The following is a 22844-nucleotide window of genomic DNA, read 5'->3' as shown; positions in this document are numbered from 1 at the left end:
CAGCCTGTTACACAGGTACAGGAGGAGGCCATTCAGCCCCTCTCCCCGAGCCTGTTACACAGGAACAGGAGGAGGCCATTCAGCCCCTCTCCCCGAGCCTGTTACACAGGAACAGGAGGAGGCCATTCAGCCCCTCTCTCTCCAGCCTGTTACACAGGAACAGGAGGAGGCCATTCAGCCCCTCTCTCCCTCGAGGCTGTTACACAGGAACAGGAGGAGGCCATTCAGCCCCTCTCTCTCCAGCCTGTTACACAGGTACAGGAGGAGGCCATTCAGCCCTTCTCCCCGAGCCTGTTACACAGGAACAGGAGGAGGCCATTCAGCCCCTCTCCCCGAGCCTGTTACACAGGAACAGGAGGAGGCCATTCAGCCCCTCTCTCTCCAGCCTGTTACACAGGAACAGGAGGAGGCCATTCAGCCCCTCTCTCCCTCGAGGCTGTTACACAGGAACAGGAGGAGGCCACTCAGCCCCTCTCTCCCTCGAGGCTGTTACACAGGAACAGGAGGAGGCCATTCAGCCCCTCCCTCTCCAGCCTGTTACACGGGAACAGGAGGAGGCCATTCAGCCCCTCTCTCTCTCTCAAGCATGTTACTCAGGAACAGGAGGAGGCCATTCAGCCCCTCTCTCTGTCCAGCCTGTTACACAGGAACAGGAGGAGGCCATTCAGCCCCTCTCTCTCGAGGCTGTTACACAGGAACAGGAGGAGGCCATTCAGCCACTCTCTCTCGAGGCTGTTACACAGGAACAGGAGGAGGCCATTCAGCCCCTCTCTCTCGAGGCTGTTACACAGGAACAGGAGGAGGCCATTCAGCCCCTCTCTCTGTCCAGCCTGTTACACAGGAACAGGAGGAGGCCATTCAGCCTCTCTCTCTCCAGCCTGTTACACAGGAACAGGAGGAGGCCATTCAGCCCCTCTCTCTCTCTCTTGCCTGTTACACAGGAACAGGAGGAGGCCATTCAGCCCCTCTCTCTCGAGGCTGTTACACAGGAACAGGAGGAGGCCATTCAGCCACTCTCTCTCGAGGCTGTTACACAGGAACAGGAGGAGGCCATTCAGCCCCTCTCTCAAGGCTGTTACACAGGAACAGGAGGAGGCCAGTCAGCCCCACTCTCTCTCTCAAGCATGTTACTCAGGAACAGGAGGAGGCCATTCAGCCCCTCTCTCTCCAGCCTGTTACACAGGAACAGGAGGAGGCCATTCAGCCCCTCTCTCTCCAGCCTGTTACACAGGAACAGGAGGAGGCCATTCAACCCCTCTCTCTCCAGCCTGTTACACAGGAACAGGAGGAGGCCATTCAGTCCCTCTCTCTCTCGAGCCTGTTACACAGCAACAGGAGGAGGCCATTCAGCCCCTCTCTCTCTCGAGCCTGTTACACAGGAACAGGAGGAGGCCATTCAGCCCCTCTCTCTCTCTCCAGCCTGCTATACAGGAACAGGAGGAGGCCATTCAGCCCCTCTCTCTCTCTCCAGCCTGTTACACAGGAACAGGAGGAGGCCATTCAGCCCCTCTCTCTCTGTCCAGCCTGTTACACAGGAACAGGAGGAGGCCATTCAGCCCCTCTCTCTCCAGCCTGTTACACAGGAACAGGAGGAGGCCATTCAGCCCCTCTCCCTCTCCAGCCTGTTACACAGGAACAGGAGGAGGCCATTCAGCCCCTCTCTCTCCAGCCTGTTACACAGGAACAGGAGGAGGCCATTCAGCCCCTCTCTCTCGAGCCTGTTACACAGGAACAGGAGGAGGCCATTCAGCCCCTCTCTCTCTCGAGCCTGTTACACAGGAACAGGAGGAGGCCATTCAGCCCCTCTCCCTCTCCAGCCTGTTACACAGGAACAGGAGGAGGCCATTCAGCCCCTCTCTCTCCAGCCTGTTACACAGGAACAGGAGGAGGCCATTCAGCCCCTCTCTCTCGAGCCTGTTACACAGGAACAGGAGGAGGCCATTCAGCCCCTCTCTCTCTCGAGCCTGTTACACAGCAACAGGAGGAGGCCATTCAGCCCCTCTCTCTCGAGCCTGTTACACAGGAACAGGAGGAGGCCATTCAGCCCCTCTCTCTCTCTCTAGCCTGTTATACAGGAACAGGAGGAGGCCATTCAGCCCCTCTCTCTCTCGAGCCTGTTACACAGGAACAGGAGGAGGCCATTCAGCCCCTCTCTCTCTCTTGAGCCTGTTACACAGGAACAGGAGGAGGCCATTCAGCCCCTCTCTCTCTCCAGCCTGTTACACAGGAACAGGAGGAGGCCATTCAGCCCCTCTCTCTCTCTCTCGAGCCTGTTACACAGGAACAGGAGGTGGCCATTCAGCCCCTCTCTCTCTGTCCAGCCTGTTACACAGGAACAGGAGGAGGCCATTCAGACCCTCTCTCTCCAGCCTGTTACACAGGAACAGGAGGAGGCCATTCAGCCCTCTGATTCTGCCTGACCTCTGACCCCCTTCTCTTTCCGATTCTCAGCCGATCGTCCGGAGACTGTCAGTTGTCTGTACGCCAGCTTCTCGGATCAGAGAGTGGTGGTGGGATTCTCGAAACCGGTCACCGTAAGTATCAAATGCCCCCCCCCCCTCCCCTTCCCTTCCCTCCTCACCCTCCCGCCCCCCCCCTCCCCCTCCCCCTCCCCTGGAGTTACCCCCATTGTCCCCCCCCCCTCGCCGACCCTCCTCTCTCTGACTGAATCCACTTTTCTCCCCTCCCCGCAGCCCCTCCGGGATCCAGGAACGCTGCTCCTTTCCGTGGACAACCGTCCGGTGCCCTGCTCCTGGCACACCCCGGATCGGAGGGACAGACACAGCCAGGTGTGGGTATCCTTCGGCAAGGCGGGAGGGCCAAAGGGGGGGCAGTGTGTGGACAGGAGGGTCAAAGGGGGGGGGGGGCAGCGGGTGGACAGGAGGGTCAAAGGGGGGGCAGTGTGGAGTGGCCTCCATATTGTAACCCGGACATTTCCAGGAGCTGTAGATTTGATTTGATTTATTATTGTCAAATGTATTGGGATACAGTGAAAAGTATTGTTTCTTGCGCGCTATACAGACAAAGCATACCGTTCATAGAGAAGGAAAGGAGAGGGTGCAGAATGTAGTGTTACACAGTCATAGCGAGGGTGTAGAGAAAGATCAACTTAATGCGAGGTAGGTCCATTCAAAAGTCTGACAGCAGCAGCAGGGAAGAAGCTGTTCTTGAGTCGGTCGGTTCGTGACCTCAGACTTTTGTATCTTTTTCCCCCGACGGAAGAAGGTGGAAGAGAGAATGTCCGGGGTGCGTGGGGGGGGTCCTTAATTATGCCGGCTGCTTTTCCCCCGAGGCAGCGGGAAGTGTAGACAGAGTCAATGGATGGGAGGCTGGGTTTGCGTGATGGATTGGGCTACATTCACGACCCCTTTTGTAGTTCCTTGTGGTCTTGGGCAGAGCAGGAGCCCCAGACCGAGCTGTGATACAACCAGAAAGAATGCTTTCTATGGGGCATCTGTAAAAGTTGGTGAGAGTCGTAGCGGACATGCCCAAATTTCCTTAGTCTCCTGAGAAAGTAGAGGCGTTGGTGGTGCTTTCTTAACCATAGTGTCGGCACGGGGGGGACCAGGACAGGTTGTTGGTGATCTGGACACCTAAAAACCTGAAGCTCTGTAATTTAACCCATAACATTGGGTGTAAATTGAGAGAGGCGGATAATCAGCGAGACCTTGGAGTCCTCCTGCATCAGTCGCTGAGAGTAAGCGTGCAGGTACAGCAGGCAGTAAAGAAGGCAGATGGTACGTTGTCCTTCATAGCGAGAGGATTGGAGTATCGGGATAGGGATGTTTTGCTGCAATTGTACAGGGCGTTGGTGAGGCCACACCTGGAGTATTGTGTGCAGTTTTGGTCTCCTTATCTGAGGAAGGATGTCCTTGCTATAGAGGGAGCGCAGCGAAGGTTTACCCGGCTGATTCCTGGGATGGCAGGTCTGTCATATGAGGAGAGACTAAGTCGGTGAGGATTATATTCACTGGAGTTTAGAAGAGCGAGAGGGGATCTCGTAGAAACTTATAAAATTCTAGCAGGGTTAGACAGGGTAGATTCAGAAAGAATGTTCCCGATGGTGGGGGGAGTCCAGAACTAGGGGTCATAGTTTGAGGATAAGGGGGAAACCTTTTAGAACTGAGGTGAGGAGAAGTTTCTTCACCCAGAGGGTGGTGAATGTGTGGAATTCACTCCCACAGAAAGTAGTTGAGGCCAAAACAAGATACAGTCCAGATAACCAGGGAATTGGGACAGAGTGTCTAAGATGAACTGAGGTGAGGGGAAGTTTCTTCACCCAGAGGGTGGTGAATGTGTGGAATTCACTCCCACAGAAAGTAGTTGAGGCCCAAAACGTTGCGTAATTTCAAGAAGGAATTAGATATCGCTCTTGGGGCGAAAGGGATCGAGGGGAATCAGGACATTGAATTCGTTACGGGGAAGTGGAGAATGTGGGGGGTGAGGTGGGATTAGGCGAATTGTACATTCAGAGGGCTAGCACAGAAGCAAGGGGCTGAATAGCCTCAAGTCTGTGCTGTACCCCACTCTGTGATGAGTACAAGTGTTGGGATAGAGTGATGGAGGCGCTGGGTTGGAACCCGGGAAGATCTGATGCGGTTTTTGATGACATGTTGAGTTATTTTCCGGGACTGAGAACCTTCTAGATGTCTGAGCTCCCCGCAGGGACCCTGAACACTAAGTTTGAGGAGCAGAGTGTTCGAGTGATGTGGGGTGAGAATCGCGTCGTCAAGGAGTGTTTCTGCATGGACCGAGGTAAGGTGTAAATGTCGCTGCGTGTGTGTGTGTGGAACCGGTGCACCCACAGTGCGGCGCTCCCTCAGCACTGACCCTCCCACAGTGCGGCGCTCCCTCAGCACTGACCCTCCCACAGTGCGGCGCTCCCTCAGCACTGACCCTCCCACAGTGCGGCGCTCCCTCAGCACTGACCCTCCCACAGTGCGGCGCTCCCTCAGCACTGACCCTCCCACAGTGCGGCGCTCCCTCAGCACTGACCCTCCCACAGTGCGGCGCTCCCTCAGCACTGACCCTCCCACAGTGCGGCGCTCCCTCAGCACTGACCCTCCCACAGTGCGGCGCTCCCTCAGCACTGACCCTCCCACAGTGCGGCGCTCCCTCAGCACTGACCCTCCCACAGTGCGGCGCTCCCTCAGCACTGACCCTCCCACAGTGCGGCGCTCCCTCAGCACTGACCCTCCCACAGTGCGGCGCTCCCTCAGCACTGACCCTCCCACAGTGCGGCACTCCCTCAGCACTGACCCTCCCACAGTGCGGCGCTCCCTCAGCACTGACCCTCCCACAGTGCGGCGCTCCCTCAGCACTGACCCTCCCACAGTGCGGCGCTCCCTCAGCACTGACCCTCCCACAGTGCGGCGCTCCCTCAGCACTGACCCTCCCACAGTGCGGCGCTCCCTCAGCACTGACCCTCCCACAGTGCGGCGCTCCCTCAGCACTGACCCTCCCACAGTGCGGCGCTCCCTCAGCACTGACCCTCCCACAGTGCGGCGCTCCCTCAGCACTGACCCTCCCACAGTGCGGCGCTCCCTCAGCACTGACCCTCCCACAGAGCGGCGCTCCCTCAGCACTGACCCTCCCACAGTGCGGCACTCCCTCAGCACTGACCCTCCCACAGTGCGGCGCTCCCTCAGCACTGACCCTCCCACAGTGCGGCGCTCCCTCAGCACTGACCCTCCCACAGTGCGGCGCTCCCTCAGCACTGACCCTCCCACAGTGCGGCGCTCCCTCAGCACTGACCCTCCCACAGTGCGGCGCTCCCTCAGCACTGACCCTCCCACAGTGCGGCGCTCCCTCAGCACTGACCCTCCCACAGTGCGGCGCTCCCTCAGCACTGACCCTCCCACAGTGCGGCACTCCCTCAGCACTGACCCTCCCACAGTGCGGCACTCCCTCAGCACTGACCCTCCCACAGTGCGGCGCTCCCTCAGCACTGACCCTCCCACAGTGCGGCGCTCCCTCAGCACTGACCCTCCCACAGTGCGGCGCTCCCTCAGCACTGACCCTCCCACAGAGCGGCGCTCCCTCAGCACTGACCCTCCCACAGTGCGGCACTCCCTCAGCACTGACCCTCCCACAGTGCGGCGCTCCCTCAGCACTGACCCTCCCACAGTGCGGCGCTCCCTCAGCACTGACCCTCCCACAGAGCGGCGCTCCCTCAGCACTGACCCTCCCACAGTGCGGCGCTCCCTCAGCACTGACCCTCCCACAGTGCGGCGCTCCCTCAGCACTGACCCTCCCACAGTGCGGTGCTCCCTCAGCACTGACGCTCCCACAGTGCGGCGCTCCCTCAGCACTGACGCTCCCACAGTGCGGCGCTCCCTCAGCAATGACGCTCCCACAGTGCGGCGCTCCCTCAGCACTGACGCTCCCACAGTGCGGCGCTCCCTCGGCACTGACCCTCCCACAGTGCGGCGCTCCCTCAGCACTGACCCTCCCACAGTGCGGCGCTCCCTCAGCACTGACCCTCCCACAGTGCGGTGCTCCCTCAGCACTGACCCTCCCACAGTGCGGCGCTCCCTCAGCAATGACGCTCCCACAGTGCGGCGCTCCCTCGGCACTGACCCTCCCACAGTGCGGCGCTCCCTCGGCACTGACCCTCCCACAGTGCGGCGCTCCCTCGGCACTGACCCTCCCACAGTGCGGCGCTCCCTCGGCACCGACCCTCCCACAGTACGGCGCTCCCTCAGCACTGACCCTCCCACAGTGCGGCGCTCCCTCAGCACCGACCCTCCCCACAGTGCGGCGCTCCCTCAGCACCGACCCTCCCCACAGTGCGGCGCTCCCTCAGCACCGATCCTCCCCACAGTGCGGCGCTCCCTCAGCACCGACCCTCCCACAGTGCGGCGCTCCCTCAGCACAGACCCTTCCACAGTGCGGCGCTCCCTCAGCACTGACCCTCCCACAGTGCGGCGCTCCCTCAGCACCGACCCTCCCCACAGTGCGGCGCTCCCTCAGCACCGACCCTCCCCACAGTGCGGCGCTCCCTCAGCACCGATCCTCCCCACAGTGCGGCGCTCCCTCAGCACCGACCCTCCCACAGTGCGGCGCTCCCTCAGCACTGACCCTCCCACAGTGCGGCGCTCCCTCAGCACTGACCCTTCCACAGTGCGGCGCTCCCTCAGCACTGACCCTCCCACAGTGCGGCGCTCCCTCAGCACTGACCCTCCCACAGTGCGGCGCTCCCTCAGCACTGACCCTCCCACAGTGCGGCACTCCCTCAGCACTGACCCTCCCACAGTGCGGCGCTCCCTCAGCACTGACCCTCCCACAGTGCGGCGCTCCCTCAGCACTGACCCTCCCACAGTGCGGCGCTCCCTCAGCACTGACCCTCCCACAGTGCGGCGCTCCCTCAGCACTGACCCTCCCACAGTGCGGCGCTCCCTCAGCACTGACCCTCCCACAGTGCGGCGCTCCCTCAGCACTGACCCTCCCACAGTGCGGCGCTCCCTCAGCACTGACCCTCCCACAGTGCGGCGCTCCCTCAGCACTGACCCTCCCACAGAGCGGCGCTCCCTCAGCACTGACCCTCCCACAGTGCGGCACTCCCTCAGCACAGACCCTCCCACAGTGCGGCGCTCCCTCAGCACTGACCCTCCCACAGTGCGGCGCTCCCTCAGCACTGACCCTCCCACAGTGCGGCGCTCCCTCAGCACTGACCCTCCCACAGTGCGGCGCTCCCTCAGCACTGACCCTCCCACAGTGCGGCGCTCCCTCAGCACTGACCCTCCCACAGTGCGGCGCTCCCTCAGCACTGACCCTCCCACAGTGCGGCGCTCCCTCAGCACTGACCCTCCCACAGTGCGGCACTCCCTCAGCACTGACCCTCCCACAGTGCGGCACTCCCTCAGCACTGACCCTCCCACAGTGCGGCGCTCCCTCAGCACTGACCCTCCCACAGTGCGGCGCTCCCTCAGCACTGACCCTCCCACAGTGCGGCGCTCCCTCAGCACTGACCCTCCCACAGAGCGGCGCTCCCTCAGCACTGACCCTCCCACAGTGCGGCACTCCCTCAGCACTGACCCTCCCACAGTGCGGCGCTCCCTCAGCACTGACCCTCCCACAGTGCGGCGCTCCCTCAGCACTGACCCTCCCACAGAGCGGCGCTCCCTCAGCACTGACCCTCCCACAGTGCGGCGCTCCCTCAGCACTGACCCTCCCACAGTGCGGCGCTCCCTCAGCACTGACCCTCCCACAGTGCGGCGCTCCCTCAGCACTGACGCTCCCACAGTGCGGCGCTCCCTCAGCACTGACGCTCCCACAGTGCGGCGCTCCCTCAGCAATGACGCTCCCACAGTGCGGCGCTCCCTCAGCACTGACGCTCCCACAGTGCGGCGCTCCCTCGGCACTGACCCTCCCACAGTGCGGCGCTCCCTCAGCACTGACCCTCCCACAGTGCGGCGCTCCCTCAGCACTGACCCTCCCACAGTGCGGTGCTCCCTCAGCACTGACCCTCCCACAGTGCGGCGCTCCCTCAGCAATGACGCTCCCACAGTGCGGCGCTCCCTCGGCACTGACCCTCCCACAGTGCGGCGCTCCCTCGGCACTGACCCTCCCACAGTGCGGCGCTCCCTCGGCACTGACCCTCCCACAGTGCGGCGCTCCCTCGGCACCGACCCTCCCACAGTACGGCGCTCCCTCAGCACTGACCCTCCCACAGTGCGGCGCTCCCTCAGCACCGACCCTCCCCACAGTGCGGCGCTCCCTCAGCACCGACCCTCCCCACAGTGCGGCGCTCCCTCAGCACCGATCCTCCCCACAGTGCGGCGCTCCCTCAGCACCGACCCTCCCACAGTGCGGCGCTCCCTCAGCACAGACCCTTCCACAGTGCGGCGCTCCCTCAGCACTGACCCTCCCACAGTGCGGCGCTCCCTCAGCACCGACCCTCCCCACAGTGCGGCGCTCCCTCAGCACCGACCCTCCCCACAGTGCGGCGCTCCCTCAGCACCGATCCTCCCCACAGTGCGGCGCTCCCTCAGCACCGACCCTCCCACAGTGCGGCGCTCCCTCAGCACTGACCCTCCCACAGTGCGGCGCTCCCTCAGCACTGACCCTTCCACAGTGCGGCGCTCCCTCAGCACTGACCCTCCCACAGTGCGGCGCTCCCTCAGCACTGACCCTCCCACAGTGCGGCGCTCCCTCAGCACTGACCCTCCCACAGTGCGGCGCTTCCTCAGCACTGACCCTCCCACAGTGCGGCGCTCCCTCAGCACTGACGCTCCCACAGTGCGGCGCTCCCTCAGCACTGACGCTCCCACAGTGCGGCGCTCCCTCAGCACTGACGCTCCCACAGTGCGGCGCTCCCTCAGCACTGACGCTCCCACAGTGCGGCGCTCCCTCGGCACTGACGCTCCCACAGTGCGGCGCTCACTCGGCACTGACCCTCACACAGTGCGGCGCTCCCTCGGCACTGACCCTCCCACAGTGCGGTGCTACCTCGGCACTGACCCTCCCACAGTGCGGCGCTCCCTCGGCACTGACCCTCCCACAGTGCGGCGCTCCCTCGGCACCGACCCTCCCACAGTGCGGCGCTCCCTCAGCACCGACCCTCCCACAGTGCGGCGCTCCCTCAGCACCGACCCTCCCACAGTGCGGCGCTCCCTCAGCACCGACCCTCCCACAGTGCGGCGCCCCCTCAGCACTGACCCTCCCACAGTGCGGCGCTCCCTCAGCACTGACCCTCCCACAGTGCGGTTCTCCCTCAGCACTGACCCTCCCACAGTGCGGCGCTCCCTCAGCACTGACCCTCCCACAGTCCGGCGCTCCCTCAGCACTGACCCTCCCACAGTGCGGCGCTCCCTCAGCACTGACCCTCCCCACAGTGCGGCGCTCCCTCAGCACTGACGCTCCCACAGTGCGGCGCTCCCTCGGCACTGACGCTCCCACAGTGCGGCGCTCCCTCGGCACTGACCCTCCCACAGTGCGGCGCTCCCTCAGCACTGACCCTCCCACAGTCCGGCGCTCCCTCAGCACTGACCCTCCCACAGTGCGGCGCTCCCTCAGCACTGACCCTCCCCACAGTGCGGCGCTCCCTCAGCACTGACGCTCCCACAGTGCGGCGCTCCCTCGGCACTGACGCTCCCACAGTGCGGCGCTCCCTCGGCACTGACCCTCCCACAGTGCGGCGCTCCCTCGGCACTGACCCTCCCACAGTGCGGCGCTCCCTCGGCACCGACCCTCCCACAGTGCGGCGCTCCCTCAGCACCGACCCTCCCACAGTGCGGCGCTCCCTCAGCACCGACCCTCCCACAGTGCGGCGCTCCCTCAGCACCGACCCTCCCACAGTGCGGCGCTCCCTCAGCACCGACCCTCCCACAGTGCGGCGCTCCCTCAGCACCGACCCTCCCACAGTGCGGCGCTCCCTCGGCACTGACGCTCCCACAGTGCGGCGCTCCCTCGGCACTGACCCTCCCACAGTGCGGCGCTCCCTCGGCACTGACCCTCCCACAGTGCGGCGCTCCCTCGGCACTGACCCTCCCACAGTGCGGCGCTCCCTCGGCACCGACCCTCCCACAGTACGGCGCTCCCTCAGCACTGACCCTCCCACAGTGCGGCGCTCCCTCAGCACCGACCCTCCCCACAGTGCGGCGCTCCCTCAGCACCGACCCTCCCCACAGTGCGGCGCTCCCTCAGCACCGATCCTCCCCACAGTGCGGCGCTCCCTCAGCACCGACCCTCCCACAGTGCGGCGCTCCCTCAGCACAGACCCTTCCACAGTGCGGCGCTCCCTCAGCACTGACCCTCCCACAGTGCGGCGCTCCCTCAGCACCGACCCTCCCCACAGTGCGGCGCTCCCTCAGCACCGACCCTCCCCACAGTGCGGCGCTCCCTCAGCACCGATCCTCCCCACAGTGCGGCGCTCCCTCAGCACCGACCCTCCCACAGTGCGGCGCTCCCTCAGCACTGACCCTCCCACAGTGCGGCGCTCCCTCAGCACTGACCCTTCCACAGTGCGGCGCTCCCTCAGCACTGACCCTCCCACAGTGCGGCGCTCCCTCAGCACTGACCCTCCCACAGTGCGGCGCTCCCTCAGCACTGACCCTCCCACAGTGCGGCGCTTCCTCAGCACTGACCCTCCCACAGTGCGGCGCTCCCTCAGCACTGACCCTCCCACAGTGCGGCGCTCCCTCAGCACTGACGCTCCCACAGTGCGGCGCTCCCTCAGCACTGACGCTCCCACAGTGCGGCGCTCCCTCAGCACTGACGCTCCCACAGTGCGGCGCTCCCTCGGCACTGACGCTCCCACAGTGCGGCGCTCCCTCGGCACTGACGCTCCCACAGTGCGGCGCTCCCTCGGCACTGACCCTCACACAGTGCGGCGCTCCCTCGGCACTGACCCTCCCACAGTGCGGTGCTACCTCGGCACTGACCCTCCCACAGTGCGGTGCTCCCTCGGCACTGACCCTCCCACAGTGCGGCGCTCCCTCGGCACCGACCCTCCCACAGTGCGGCGCTCCCTCAGCACCGACCCTCCCACAGTGCGGCGCTCCCTCAGCACCGACCCTCCCACAGTGCGGCGCTCCCTCAGCACCGACCCTCCCACAGTGCGGCGCCCCCTCAGCACTGACCCTCCCACAGTGCGGCGCTCCCTCAGCACTGACCCTCCCACAGTGCGGTTCTCCCTCAGCACTGACCCTCCCACAGTGCGGCGCTCCCTCAGCACTGACCCTCCCACAGTCCGGCGCTCCCTCAGCACTGACCCTCCCACAGTGCGGCGCTCCCTCAGCACTGACCCTCCCCACAGTGCGGCGCTCCCTCAGCACTGACGCTCCCACAGTGCGGCGCTCCCTCGGCACTGACGCTCCCACAGTGCGGCGCTCCCTCGGCACTGACCCTCCCACAGTGCGGCGCTCCCTCAGCACTGACCCTCCCACAGTCCGGCGCTCCCTCAGCACTGACCCTCCCACAGTGCGGCGCTCCCTCAGCACTGACCCTCCCCACAGTGCGGCGCTCCCTCAGCACTGACGCTCCCACAGTGCGGCGCTCCCTCGGCACTGACGCTCCCACAGTGCGGCGCTCCCTCGGCACTGACCCTCCCACAGTGCGGCGCTCCCTCGGCACTGACCCTCCCACAGTGCGGCGCTCCCTCGGCACCGACCCTCCCACAGTGCGGCGCTCCCTCAGCACCGACCCTCCCACAGTGCGGCGCTCCCTCAGCACCGACCCTCCCACAGTGCGGCGCTCCCTCAGCACCGACCCTCCCACAGTGCGGCGCTCCCTCAGCACCGACCCTCCCACAGTGCGGCGCTCCCTCAGCACCGACCCTCCCACAGTGCGGCGCTCCCTCAGCACTGACCCTCCCACAGTGCGGCGCTCCCTCAGCACTGACCCTCCCACAGTGCGGCGCTCCCTCAGCACTGACCCTCCCACAGTGCGGCGCTCCCTCAGCACTGACCCTCCCACAGTGCGGCGCTCCCTCGGCACTGACGCTCCCACAGTGCGGCGCTCCCTCAGCACCGACCCTCCCCACAGTGCGGCGCTCCCTCAGCACCGACCCTCCCCACAGTGCGGCGCTCCCTCAGCACCGATCCTCCCCACAGTGCGGCGCTCCCTCAGCACCGACCCTCCCACAGTGCGGCGCTCCCTCAGCACTGACCCTCCCACAGTGCGGCGCTCCCTCAGCACTGACCCTTCCACAGTGCGGCGCTCCCTCAGCACTGACCCTCCCACAGTGCGGCGCTCCCTCAGCACTGACCCTCCCACAGTGCGGCGCTCCCTCAGCACTGACGCTCCCACAGTGCGGCGCTCCCTCGGCACTGACGCTCCCACAGTGCGGCGCTCCCTCGGCACTGACCCTCCCACAGTGCGGCGCTCCCTCAGCACTGACCCTTCCACAGTGCGGCGCTCCCTCAGCACTGACCCTCCCACAGTGCGGCGCTCCCTCAGCACTGACCCTCCCACAGTGCGGCGCTCCCTCAGCACTGACCCTCCCACAGTGTGGCGCTCCCTCAGCACCGACCCTCCCACAGTGCGGCGCTCCCTCAGCACCGACCCTCCCACAGTGCGGCGCTCCCTCAGCACCGACCCTCCCACAGTGCGGCGCTCCCTCAGCACTGACCCTTCCACAGTGCGGCGCTCCCTCAGCACTGACCCTCCCACAGTGCGGCGCTCCCTCAGCACTGACCCTCCCACAGTGCGGCGCTCCCTCGGCACTGACGCTCCCACAGTGCGGCGCTCCCTCGGCACTGACTTTCCCACAGTGCGGCGCTCCCTCGGCACTGACCCTCCCACAGTGCGGCGCTCCCTCGGCACTGACCCTCCCACAGTGCGGCGCTCCCTCGGCACTGACCCTCCCACAGTGCGGCGCTCCCTCGGCACCGACCCTCCCACAGTGCGGCGCTCCCTCAGCACCGACCCTCCCACAGTGCGGCGCTCCCTCAGCACCGACCCTCCCCACAGTGCGGCGCTCCCTCAGCACCGACCCTCCCCACAGTGCGGCGCTCCCTCAGCACCGATCCTCCCCACAGTGCGGCGCTCCCTCAGCACCGACCCTCCCACAGTGCGGCGCTCCCTCAGCACAGACCCTTCCACAGTGCGGCGCTCCCTCAGCACTGACCCTCCCACAGTGCGGCGCTCCCTCAGCACCGACCCTCCCCACAGTGCGGCGCTCCCTCAGCACCGACCCTCCCCACAGTGCGGCGCTCCCTCAGCACCGATCCTCCCCACAGTGCGGCGCTCCCTCAGCACCGACCCTCCCACAGTGCGGCGCTCCCTCAGCACTGACCCTCCCACAGTGCGGCGCTCCCTCAGCACTGACCCTTCCACAGTGCGGCGCTCCCTCAGCACTGACCCTCCCACAGTGCGGTGCTACCTCGGCACTGACCCTCCCACAGTGCGGCGCTCCCTCGGCACTGACCCTCCCACAGTGCGGCGCTCCCTCGGCACCGACCCTCCCACAGTGCGGCGCTCCCTCAGCACCGACCCTCCCACAGTGCGGCGCTCCCTCAGCACCGACCCTCCCACAGTCCGGCGCTCCCTCAGCACCGACCCTCCCACAGTGCGGCGCCCCCTCAGCACTGACCCTCCCACAGTGCGGCGCTCCCTCAGCACTGACCCTCCCACAGTGCGGTTCTCCCTCAGCACTGACCCTCCCACAGTGCGGCGCTCCCTCAGCACTGACCCTCCCACAGTCCGGCGCTCCCTCAGCACTGACCCTCCCACAGTGCGGCGCTCCCTCAGCACTGACCCTCCCCACAGTGCGGCGCTCCCTCGGCACTGACGCTCCCACAGTGCGGTGCTCCCTCGGCACTGACCCTCCCACAGTGCGGCGCTCCCTCAGCACTGACCCTCCCACAGTCCGGCGCTCCCTCAGCACTGACCCTCCCACAGTGCGGCGCTCCCTCAGCACTGACCCTCCCCACAGTGCGGCGCTCCCTCAGCACTGACGCTCCCACAGTGCGGCGCTCCCTCGGCACTGACGCTCCCACAGTGCGGCGCTCCCTCGGCACTGACCCTCCCACAGTGCGGCGCTCCCTCGGCACTGACCCTCCCACAGTGCGGCGCTCCCTCGGCACCGACCCTCCCACAGTGCGGCGCTCCCTCAGCACCGACCCTCCCACAGTGCGGCGCTCCCTCAGCACCGACCCTCCCACAGTGCGGCGCTCCCTCAGCACCGACCCTCCCACAGTGCGGCGCTCCCTCAGCACCGACCCTCCCACAGTGCGGCGCTCCCTCAGCACCGACCCTCCCACAGTGCGGCGCTCCCTCGGCACTGACGCTCCCACAGTGCGGCGCTCCCTCGGCACTGACCCTCCCACAGTGCGGCGCTCCCTCGGCACTGACCCTCCCACAGTGCGGCGCTCCCTCGGCACTGACCCTCCCACAGTGCGGCGCTCCCTCGGCACCGACCCTCCCACAGTACGGCGCTCCCTCAGCACTGACCCTCCCACAGTGCGGCGCTCCCTCAGCACCGACCCTCCCCACAGTGCGGCGCTCCCTCAGCACCGACCCTCCCCACAGTGCGGCGCTCCCTCAGCACCGATCCTCCCCACAGTGCGGCGCTCCCTCAGCACCGACCCTCCCACAGTGCGGCGCTCCCTCAGCACAGACCCTTCCACAGTGCGGCGCTCCCTCAGCACTGACCCTCCCACAGTGCGGCGCTCCCTCAGCACCGACCCTCCCCACAGTGCGGCGCTCCCTCAGCACCGACCCTCCCCACAGTGCGGCGCTCCCTCAGCACCGATCCTCCCCACAGTGCGGCGCTCCCTCAGCACCGACCCTCCCACAGTGCGGCGCTCCCTCAGCACTGACCCTCCCACAGTGCGGCGCTCCCTCAGCACTGACCCTTCCACAGTGCGGCGCTCCCTCAGCACTGACCCTCCCACAGTGCGGCGCTCCCTCAGCACTGACCCTCCCACAGTGCGGCGCTCCCTCAGCACTGACCCTCCCACAGTGCGGCGCTTCCTCAGCACTGACCCTCCCACAGTGCGGCGCTCCCTCAGCACTGACCCTCCCACAGTGCGGCGCTCCCTCAGCACTGACGCTCCCACAGTGCGGCGCTCCCTCAGCACTGACGCTCCCACAGTGCGGCGCTCCCTCAGCACTGACGCTCCCACAGTGCGGCGCTCCCTCGGCACTGACGCTCCCACAGTGCGGCGCTCCCTCGGCACTGACGCTCCCACAGTGCGGCGCTCCCTCGGCACTGACCCTCACACAGTGCGGCGCTCCCTCGGCACTGACCCTCCCACAGTGCGGTGCTACCTCGGCACTGACCCTCCCACAGTGCGGTGCTCCCTCGGCACTGACCCTCCCACAGTGCGGCGCTCCCTCGGCACCGACCCTCCCACAGTGCGGCGCTCCCTCAGCACCGACCCTCCCACAGTGCGGCGCTCCCTCAGCACCGACCCTCCCACAGTGCGGCGCTCCCTCAGCACCGACCCTCCCACAGTGCGGCGCCCCCTCAGCACTGACCCTCCCACAGTGCGGCGCTCCCTCAGCACTGACCCTCCCACAGTGCGGTTCTCCCTCAGCACTGACCCTCCCACAGTGCGGCGCTCCCTCAGCACTGACCCTCCCACAGTCCGGCGCTCCCTCAGCACTGACCCTCCCACAGTGCGGCGCTCCCTCAGCACTGACCCTCCCCACAGTGCGGCGCTCCCTCAGCACTGACGCTCCCACAGTGCGGCGCTCCCTCGGCACTGACGCTCCCACAGTGCGGCGCTCCCTCGGCACTGACCCTCCCACAGTGCGGCGCTCCCTCAGCACTGACCCTCCCACAGTCCGGCGCTCCCTCAGCACTGACCCTCCCACAGTGCGGCGCTCCCTCAGCACTGACCCTCCCCACAGTGCGGCGCTCCCTCAGCACTGACGCTCCCACAGTGCGGCGCTCCCTCGGCACTGACGCTCCCACAGTGCGGCGCTCCCTCGGCACTGACCCTCCCACAGTGCGGCGCTCCCTCGGCACTGACCCTCCCACAGTGCGGCGCTCCCTCGGCACCGACCCTCCCACAGTGCGGCGCTCCCTCAGCACCGACCCTCCCACAGTGCGGCGCTCCCTCAGCACCGACCCTCCCACAGTGCGGCGCTCCCTCAGCACCGACCCTCCCACAGTGCGGCGCTCCCTCAGCACCGACCCTCCCACAGTGCGGCGCTCCCTCAGCACCGACCCTCCCACAGTGCGGCGCTCCCTCAGCACTGACCCTCCCACAGTGCGGCGCTCCCTCAGCACTGACCCTCCCACAGTGCGGCGCTCCCTCAGCACTGACCCTCCCACAGTGCGGCGCTCCCTCAGCACTGACCCTCCCACAGTGCGGCGCTCCCTCGGCACTGACGCTCCCACAGTGCGGCGCTCCCTCAGCACCGACCCTCCCCACAGTGCGGCGCTCCCTCAGCACCGACCCTCCCCACAGTGCGGCGCTCCCTCAGCACCGATCCTCCCCACAGTGCGGCGCTCCCTCAGCACCGACCCTCCCACAGTGCGGCGCTCCCTCAGCACTGACCCTCCCACAGTGCGGCGCTCCCTCAGCACTGACCCTTCCACAGTGCGGCGCTCCCTCAGCACTGACCCTCCCACAGTGCGGCGCTCCCTCAGCACTGACCCTCCCACAGTGCGGCGCTCCCTCAGCACTGACGCTCCCACAGTGCGGCGCTCCCTCGGCACTGACGCTCCCACAGTGCGGCGCTCCCTCGGCACTGACCCTCCCACAGTGCGGCGCTCCCTCAGCACTGACCCTTCCACAGTGCGGCGCTCCCTCAGCACTGACCCTCCCACAGTGCGGCGCTCCCTCAGCACTGACCCTCCCACAGTGCGGCGCTCCCTCAGCACTGACCCTCCCACAGTGTGGCGCTCCCTCAGCACCGACCCTCCCACAGTGCGGCGCTCCCTCAGCACCGACCCTCCCACAGTGCGGCGCTCCCTCAGCACCGACCCTCCCACAGTGCGGCGCTCCCTCAGCACTGACCCTTCCACAGTGCGGCGCTCCCTCAGCACTGACCCTCCCACAGTGCGGCGCTCCCTCAGCACTGACCCTCCCACAGTGCGGCGCTCCCTCGGCACTGACGCTCCCACAGTGCGGCGCTCCCTCGGCACTGACGTTCCCACAGTGCGGCGCTCCCTCGGCACTGACCCTCCCACAGTGCGGCGCTCCCTCGGCACTGACCCTCCCACAGTGCGGCGCTCCCTCGGCACTGACCCTCCCACAGTGCGGCGCTCCCTCGGCACCGACCCTCCCACAGTGCGGCGCTCCCTCAGCACCGACCCTCCCACAGTGCGGCGCTCCCTCAGCACCGACCCTCCCACAGTGCGGCGCTCCCTCAGCACCGACCCTCCCACAGTGCGGCGCTCCCTCAGCACCGACCCTCCCACAGTGCGGCGCTCCCTCAGCACCGACCCTCCCACAGTGCGGCGCTCCCTCAGCACCGACCCTCCCACAGTGCGGCGCTCCCTCAGCACTGACCCTCCCACAGTGCGGCGCTCCCTCAGCACTGACCCTCCCACAGTGCGGCGCTCCCTCAGCACTGACCCTCCCACAGTGCGGCGCTCCCTCAGCACTGACCCTCCCACAGTGCGGCGCTCCCTCAGCACTGACCCTCCCACAGTGCGGCGCTCCCTCAGCACTGACCCTCCCACGGTGCGGCGCTCCCTCAGCACCGACCCTCCCACAGTGCGGCGCTCCCTCAGCACTGACCCTCCCACAGTGCGGCGCTCCCTCAGCACTGACCCTCCCACAGTGCGGCGCTCCCTCAGCACTGACGCTCCCACAGTGCGGCGCTCCCTCGGCACTGACGCTCCCACAGTGCGGCGCTCCCTCAGCACTGACCCTCCCACAGTGCGGCGCTCCCTCAGCACCGACCCTCCCACAGTGCGGCGCCCCCTAATGTGCAGGAGGTGGTGTGACAGTTGCAGACTCGATTAATCGCTTTGTCTCCCTCCCTCCCTCTGTCTCTCTCTCCCTCCCTCCCCCAGGCCGTGGTGAAGGATGGATCCGTGACTCTGCAACGGATGAAGAGTTATTTCGGTAAGGGACCTGGGAAGGTTACTGGGATTCTCTTGCAAACTGTGTGGCTTCTCCGAGGCAGCTCCCCACTTTAGGAAGACATTATCCTCATTGTCACGTCAACAGAGTCACAATCCAATGGATTCGGCCAATTCCCTGCTCGAGACTTTATAGGACGGGGCACAGAGTATAAAAGTTGGGGTCTGATGTTGCAGTTGTATAGAACGTTGGTTCGGCCGCATTTGGAATACTGCGTCCAGTTCTGGTCGCCACACTACCAGAAGGACGTGGAGGCTTTGGAGAGAGTACAGAGGAGGTTTACCAGGATGTTGCCTGGTATGGAGGGGCTTGGTTATGAGGAGAGATTGGGTAAACTGGGCTTGTTCTCACTGGAAAGACGGAGGATGAGGGGAGACTTAATAGAGGTGTAGAAAATTGTGAAAGGCATAGATAGGGTGAACAGTGGGAAGCTTTTCCCCAGGTCGGTGGTGATGTTCACGAGGGGTCATAGGTTCAAGGTGAAGGGGGGGAGGTTTAACACGGATATCAGAAGGACGTATTTTACACAGAGGGTGGTGGGGGCCTGGAATGCGCTGCCGGGCAAGGTGGTGGAGGCGGACACACTGGGAACGTTTAAGACTTATCTAGATAGCCACATGAACAGAGTGGGAATGGAGGGATACAAAAGAATGGTCTAGTTTGGAGCGGGGAGCAGCGCGGGCTTGGAGGGCCGAAGGGCCCTGTTCCTGTGCTGTATTGTTCTTTGTTCTTTGTTGACGGGTTCCGATCTCTCTCTGGGCCTTTGGTAATATTTAAACTTAATCCTGCATCTCACCTCAACGGCCCTCCCTCCATCGTACGGTCAGGAGTGGGGGTGCACTGAATCCCCCTCCCCTACTGTCAACATCCTGGGGGTCACCATTCACCAGAATCTGAACTGGGACCCAGCTGTATAAATACTGTGGCTCCCAGAGCAGGTCAGAGACTCTCCAACAACAATCCCCACTTGCCTGGATGAGTGCGCCTCTCCAACAACAATCTCCACTTGCCTGGATGAGTGCGCCTCTCCAACAACAATCCCCACTTGCCTGGATGAGTGCGCCTCTCCAACAACAATCTCCACTTGCCTGGATGAGTGCGGCTCTCCAACAACAATCTCCACTTGCCTGGATGAGTGCGTCTCTCCAACAACAATCCCCACTTGCCTGGATGAGTGCGGCTCTCCAACAACAATCTCCACTTGCCTGGATGAGTGCGGCTCTCCAACAACAATCTCCACTTGCCTGGATGACCCTGCCTCTCCAACAACAATCTCCACTTGCCTGGATGAGTGCGCCTCTCCAACAACAATCTCCACTTGCCTGGATGAGTGCCTCTCCAACAACAATCTCCACTTGCCTGGATGAGTGCGCCTCTCCAACAACAATCTCCACTTGCCTGGATGAGTGCCTCTCCAACAACAATCTCCACTTGCCTGGATGAGTGCGCCTCTCCAACAACAATCTCCACTTGCCTGGATGAGTGCGGCTCCCAACAACACTCGAGAAGCTCGACACCATCCAGGACAAAGCAGCCCCGCGGCCCCCGCTCGATCGACACGCTAACCACAAACATTCACTCCCTCCACCACCCACGCACAGCGGCAGCCGTGTGTACCGTCTACAAGATGCACCACAGCGACTCACCGAGGCTCCTTCGACAGCACCTTCCAAACCTGCCACCTCTACCATCTAGAAGGACAAGGGGGGGGACAGCAGATACCTGGGGAACACCCCCACCTGGAGGATCCCTCTCCAAGTCACTCACAATCCGGTGGGCAACAATGTGCTTGGTACTGCTCCCTCACAGCGTCAGGGACCCGGGTTCAATTCCCGGCTCGGGTCACTGTCTTTGTGGAGTCTGCACGTTCTCCCCGTGTCTGCGTGGGTTTCCTCCGGGTGCTCCGGTTTCCTCCCACAGTCCCAAGATCATAGAATCCCTCCAGTGCAGGAGGAGGCCAGTTTGCCCATCGAGTCTGCACCGACCACAATCCCACCCAGACAGTCATCACGTAACCCCACATATTTACCCTGCTCATCCCCTTGACACTAAGGCGTAATTTAGCATGAGATGTGTAGGTTAGGTGGATTGGCCGTGCTAAATTGCCCCTTAGTGCCCAAAGATGTGCAGGTTAGGTGGATTGGCCGTGCTAAATTGCCCCTTAGTGTCCAAAGATGTGCGGGTTAGGTGGATTGGCCATGCTAAGTTGTCCCTTAGTGTCCAAAGATGTGCGGGTTAGGGTGGATTGGCCGTGCTAAATTGTCCCTTAGTGTCCAAAGATGTGCAGGTTAGGGTGGATTGGCCGTGCTAAATTGTCCCTTAGTGTCCAAAGATGTGCAGGTTAGGTGGATTGGCCGTGCTAAATTGTCCCTTAGTGTCCAAAGATGTGTAGGTTAGGTGGATTGGTGGGGTAAATACGTGGGGACCTGGTGATAGGACCTGGCTGAGATGCTCTGTCAGAGAGTCAGTGCAGACTCGATGGGCTGAATAGCTTCTTCCTGCGCTGTTGGGATTCTATGATTCTAACATAGCTCTCGATCCCATCTTGGGAACATATCGGCTGTTCCTTCACTGTGGCTGGGGTCGCAATCCCGGAACTCTCTCCCTAACAGCGCTGTGGGTGTACCTACACTGCACACGGGTTTGTGGCAGGTTGAAGATGGCAGCTCACCCATCACCACCTCAATGGGGAATTAGAGCCGGGCAATAAATACTGGGGACGCGATGCCCATGGACCAGGAACGGTTAAATAACGTCGCGGTGAGGATTCTCCCTCTTTGACTTATCTCTCTCCCTCCCTCCCTCCCTCAGCTGTGACCTCTCTGTACAGAAGTCAACTGTTCTACAATCGGAACTGGAATCATGCAAGCAACTCCAGGAACTGGAGCCCGGGAATAAATGTAAGTGGCTGCCGTACATGTGTGATTGAAAGACGCTCCCTGAGCTCTGTGCAAAGGTGTGATTTAGGGACACTCCTTTAGCTCTGTGTGACGGTGTGATTGAGAGACGCTCCCTTAGCTCCGTGTGAAGATGTGTTTCAGACGCTCCCTTAGCTGTGTGCAAAGGTATGATTGAGAGACACTCCCTTGGCTCTGTTTTACGGTGTGTCTGATTGAGGGACGCTCCCTTAGCTCTGTGTAAAGGAGTGGTTGAGAGATGCCTCCTTTGCTCTGTGCAAAGGTGAGTGTGAATGAGAGACGGTCCCTTAGCTCTGTGCAAAGGTGTGTGTGAATGAGAGACGGTCCCTTAGCTCTGTGTAAAGGAGTGGTTGAGAGATGCCTCCTTAGCTCTGTGCAAAGGTGTGTGTGAATGAGAGACGGTCCCTTAGCTCTGTGCAAAGGTGTGTGTGAATGAGAGACGGTCCCTTAGCTCTGTGCAAAGGTGTGTGTGAATGAGAGACGGTCCCTTAGCTCTGTGCAAAGGTGTGTGTGAATGAGAGACGGTCCCTTAGCTCTGGTATAGGTGTGATTGGGAGAGACTCGCTGAGCGGTGTGAAAAGGTGTGTGAGATTGAGCGAATCTCCCTTAGATCTGTGTAAAGGTATCATTGAGTGACACTCCCTTAGCTCCGTGTCAAGATGCGATTGAGAGATGCTCCCTTAGCTGTGTGTAATGGTGTGATTGAGAGACACTCCCTTCGCGCGGTGGATCGGTGTGTGAGATTGAGAGAGACTCCCTTAGCTCTGTGTAATGGTATGATTGAGAGACACTCCCTTAGCTCTGTGTAATGGTGTGATTGAGAGACACTCCCTTCGCGCGGTGGATCAGTGTGTGAGATTGAGAGAGACTCCCTTAGCTCTGTGTGAAGGTGTGTGAGGTTGAGAGATGCTCCCTTAGATCTGTGCAAAGATGTGATTGAGAGACGCCACCTTAGCTGTGTAAAGGTGTGTATTGGGAGACGCTCCCTCAAGTCCATGTAAAGGTGCGACTGAGAGACGCTCCCTTGGCTGTGTGTGTGATTGAGAGACGCTCCCTTGGCTTCTATAACCCCCGTCTCTCTCTCCCTCCCCTTTGACCCCGCTGCTCCCCAGGGTGCGTGCTGACCATCATTCTCCTGATGCGGGCTCTGGACCCTCTGGGCTACGAGCGGGAGACCCTCCGATACTTCGAGACGCTGCGGGCCACCGACCCCGTGCGAGGCGCCTACTTCGCCGACCTCCGCAGCCGCTACCTGATAGAGAACGCCATCCTCAAGATGGAGTACGCTGAGACCCGGGTCGTTGAGCTGGCTGGCAAGGTCAGAGGGCGGAGGGGTCAGGGAGGGGGGGGGGGTCGCTGCGTCGGAGCGGTGGTTTCGTCGCTCGAGAGGGTCGGAGGTCAGGAGAGGAGTGTGGGGTCAGCAGGTCACAGGTCAGGG

At 64.1% G+C, this 22844-nt stretch overlaps 1 protein-coding gene across 1 annotated transcript; it reads left to right on the top strand.

Moving 5' to 3' along the window:
- Positions 1–2451: 2451 nt before the first annotated feature.
- LOC144490949 (geranylgeranyl transferase type-2 subunit alpha-like) lies at positions 2452–22724 on the top strand (the record flags this gene model as incomplete). The annotated part of the gene is made up of 6 exons (XM_078208625.1): positions 2452–2534; positions 2694–2795; positions 4647–4755; positions 18419–18470; positions 21300–21388; positions 22519–22724. Coding segments are annotated over 6 exons (641 nt in total), but the record flags the coding sequence as incomplete, so codon positions are not given.
- Between the last annotated feature and the right edge of the window lie 120 nt (positions 22725–22844).

This window comes from Mustelus asterias, unplaced genomic scaffold (assembly GCF_964213995.1).
Source record: "Mustelus asterias unplaced genomic scaffold, sMusAst1.hap1.1 HAP1_SCAFFOLD_4102, whole genome shotgun sequence".
In the NCBI taxonomy this organism is placed as follows: Eukaryota; Metazoa; Chordata; class Chondrichthyes; order Carcharhiniformes; family Triakidae; genus Mustelus; species Mustelus asterias.
Note: the sequence above shows the minus strand (reverse complement) of the source record. Positions and strands in the feature narration are given on the sequence as shown.